Source organism: Morus notabilis, unplaced genomic scaffold (genome assembly GCF_000414095.1).
Source record: "Morus notabilis unplaced genomic scaffold, ASM41409v2 C11482889, whole genome shotgun sequence".
Lineage (NCBI taxonomy): Eukaryota > Viridiplantae > Streptophyta > Magnoliopsida > Rosales > Moraceae > Morus > Morus notabilis.
The window spans coordinates 1-3,495 of NW_010387587.1; the positions used below are offsets into that span (position 1 = coordinate 1).

The 3,495-nt window shown below is 34.7% G+C and overlaps 1 protein-coding gene across 1 annotated transcript; it reads left to right on the forward strand.

Annotated features, from left to right (window-relative positions):
• On the forward strand, positions 1–2,567 carry LOC21384066. Its single transcript, XM_010114929.2, has 5 exons — positions 1–20; positions 159–282; positions 373–1,147; positions 1,487–1,614; positions 1,962–2,567. Exons 2-5 carry the CDS (start codon positions 205–207, stop codon positions 2,403–2,405), a joined length of 1,425 nt encoding a protein of 474 aa, XP_010113231.1. The 5' UTR covers positions 1–20; positions 159–204; the 3' UTR covers positions 2,406–2,567.
• The last annotated feature ends 928 nt before the right edge of the window (positions 2,568–3,495 follow it).

Consider the following 3,495-nt stretch of genomic DNA (forward strand, 5'->3'; position numbering starts at 1 on the left):
CACTCTTTCTCTTCTTTAAGGTAAGTAGTCTAAATCCTTCTTCATTGATAGATTTACGTATTTAAATCTTTTTCTTCTGTGTTTTAACTAGAACAAATTAATAATATTTCTCATAGTTTTTTTTGTTTGAATTTCTTGTTTCAATTCCGTGAAAGTAGGATCGTTTTGTAGTAGCGTAGAGAGAGAAGCGATTTTATCACAAAAATGGAAAAGAAATTAGCTCTTTTGCTTGGGATTTTACTGTTATTGCCTGTGGCTGATTTCTCTGGCGCTGCTTTGCAGGTAAAGGAAAAAAAAAATTGTTTGAATTTAAGTCTAGATTGTAAATCTGATCTGGGTTTTTCTTAGCTAAATATTAGATTTTCAATGTAGGTGAAAGCGAATGAAACAAGTGATTCAGATCCCCAAACTTTATCGGGTTTGGGAAATACAGAAACTTCAAATGGTAAATTGAGTTCTGCTGTGAATCACGCAGAAGATGACAGAGTAAAGAAAGATAGAGACGGTGTTGAGACTGGTTTGGAAAATAAGGCCAAGTTGAGTGGGAAAACGAAGTCGAAAAAAGTTCTCAATGCGCAAAAAACTAAGGACGGATCAGCTGATCAGGAGAACAAGAATCCACATGACAAAGTTGTGATAAAGGAAGTGCTTGAGAGAGAAGAAAATAAAGATCAAGTGGGTAAATCAAAGAGGGATTTAGATAATGAGGGTGATAGGAATTCTAGTCAAAAGGGTCCAGAAAGAGATTACAATACGAAAAAGGGAATTGGGGGATCGGGAGATGGCGAGAATAAGAAGCCAGATGAGAGTGTTAGGCCGAGGGAAGAGCATGAGAAGGAAGGTGATAAAGATCAAGTGGAAGGCTTAAACGGTGATGTTGAGAATAGTAAGGATACGAGCAATTCGAGTAGGCAAACCGAGTTGGAAAATGATAGTGTTGGAAATGGAGGATCAATTGATGACAAGGGGAAGCAAAATGCAGGGGTTGGAGCGGAGAGAGTTTCAGAGGAGGACGGAAATAATGGAGATGGTGTCACTTCGGATCCGGAAAAGAAGGAGGGTTCTAGCGGTGATGAATGTTATTCTTCTATTAGATGCACTGACCAGGAGAAAAAAATGATTGCCTGTTTGAGAGTCCCAGGAAATGGTATGTGTGTCATTTTGTGGCTGAACTTGTTTTCCTTGTGTAAAGTTGAATATCTCATATATGTTTCTCTATTTTTATTATTTGTGTGATCCTTGGATGAAAAAGATTGCTGAAACTTTTATCTGTGTTAATAAATTTAACATTTGAGATGGTCTCCTTTAGTTCCACAAGATTGATAAGACACTTTAATGATTTCTATTTCCGCATAATTGTTTGTATATGAATTATTTTATTTTATTTTATTTTTGAAGGTGTTTGTATATGATATTGCAGTTCAGTTGCTGAAATATTTATGAATTATCATTTCACTATGTTTACAGTTTACTGTTTGTGTTTCAGAATCTCCGCACCTTTCTCTTCTAATTCAGAACAAGGGTAACGACTCTATCACTGTCAACATTTCTGCTCCAGATTTTGTTCACCTAGACACAACTACGGTTCGAATTGGCAAGAAAGAAAACAAGAAGGTAAACTTGAAACAAAGCCTAGTATATGTTTGAAAAGTCTGTAAAGAAAAAAGTTATTATTCCATATAGCAATGACCTTCCAAGCCCAGCTGAGAAAAATAGCTTTGATGCTAATATAGGAGTGCTAAGTTGGAATCATTATACGTGCCGTGCAAGCAATTATCTACTGATAGATTCTATTCCTCAGAATCTGCCAACCTTTAGTGTGGTTTAGCCTAGTTTTTGGTGGCTATAACTGGTTTGTTAACATCTTTTTGCCAAGAGAATTCATTTTATTTTGGGCTATCTATCCATATCAGAGTATAAAGTGAACCGTGGTGGCTATAACTTGATGTTCAGTTATGCAGGTTGAGGTTTCTATCGGTAATGGAGGAACTGACAGCTTGATCAACTTAACATCGGGGAATCGTGTTTGCATCCTCGATTTCAAGGATCTGATCACGCAGAGTTCTTCTCCCAACTTCAAGTACCTGAACCTCCCGGCACGGAGGCCTACCATTGCATTTTTGTCCTTCTCTGCACTGCTGATTATGGTATCTGCTTGGATGTTCCTTAGCTTCCGTAGGAAGAAGCTATTGAGCAACGGCTATGCATATCAGAAGGTGGACATGGGGTTACTAGTTTCGAGTGGCATAAAACAGAGGTTGAAAGATAATGACGGATGGGATGAGAATTGGGGTGATGACTGGAACGACGAGGAGGCTCCCCGGACACCCTCAAAGCCTTCTCCGAGCCTCTCTTCTAAACGCCTTGCCTCGCGAAGATTGAGCAAGGAAACTTGGAAGGACTAGTTTGCGTTTAGATTGAAGATCGACTGTTATGGAGTAAAAAAATAATAACAACAACAAAGGAAGAGATAATGAATGTAATTTTTTTTTTGGGGGTTTCTTTCAAGCAGAAAATAAATCTATACTTGTAGCAAGCTATATAGTTTTAACTTTGATTGTGGTGTATTTTTGCTTCTTTTTCTACCTCTTTGCATATGGAAATTTCATAGGGGAAAAAGAAAGATGGTTGGTCACAATGTTGATGTTCTACTTAATACTAATGTCATAAAGTTAACATGGCTGCTCGAAATGAGAAATATTAGTATTAATTTTTTTATTACTTTTTTTATCATTTCATGTATTCACTGTTTGACATGTGCACTCTATTATTTTATTTTTTGTTTAAATAATAATATATCATGTCAGTAGAGTTCATGTGTTAAACAGTAAATATTGAGAGTGAACATTTCTCGCTTGAAAATGGAAGACATTTACTAGTCAAGTTTCATGGTAATACGGAGGAATACCACTCTCTAGAGATTTAGAATTCAAAGTACCATTTAGTATAAAATTTAAAGCTTAATCTTTTCAGAAATCTTAAAAAATACCTCTTGATTTGGAGCCCTCTTTTATTTTTACTCTTCAACATTAGTTTATACATTTCTATCTTTTAGACTACAACTAGTTAAGGGATAGAGTTTTTTAATTGAGTACTTTTAGTAAGTTAGGTACTTAAATATTTAATTTTCTCTAATCTTTTTACATCAAAGTACCATACAAAGCCCAAAGTCTAATCTTGGCAAATAGTTTATGTAAAGCTAGTCCTATCCGTTCAAGCACACAATGAGTTATTTAATAATTACATGTAAAATTTCATACCTTAGTTGAAATTTAACAAAATTACCATAATATTATAAATATAGTAAAAATAACATGGTCATTATTATAATGATGTCACATTTTATACTATGTAATGATATAGTCATTATTTTAATGATATTAAAATTTGACTATTCTTGTAATATTTTAAAAATTTTGCTATATTTAAACACTATTATTGAAATTTTGCAGTGTAAATAGCCCAATGAATTACAGCTGTCTTATCAAGCCCGCT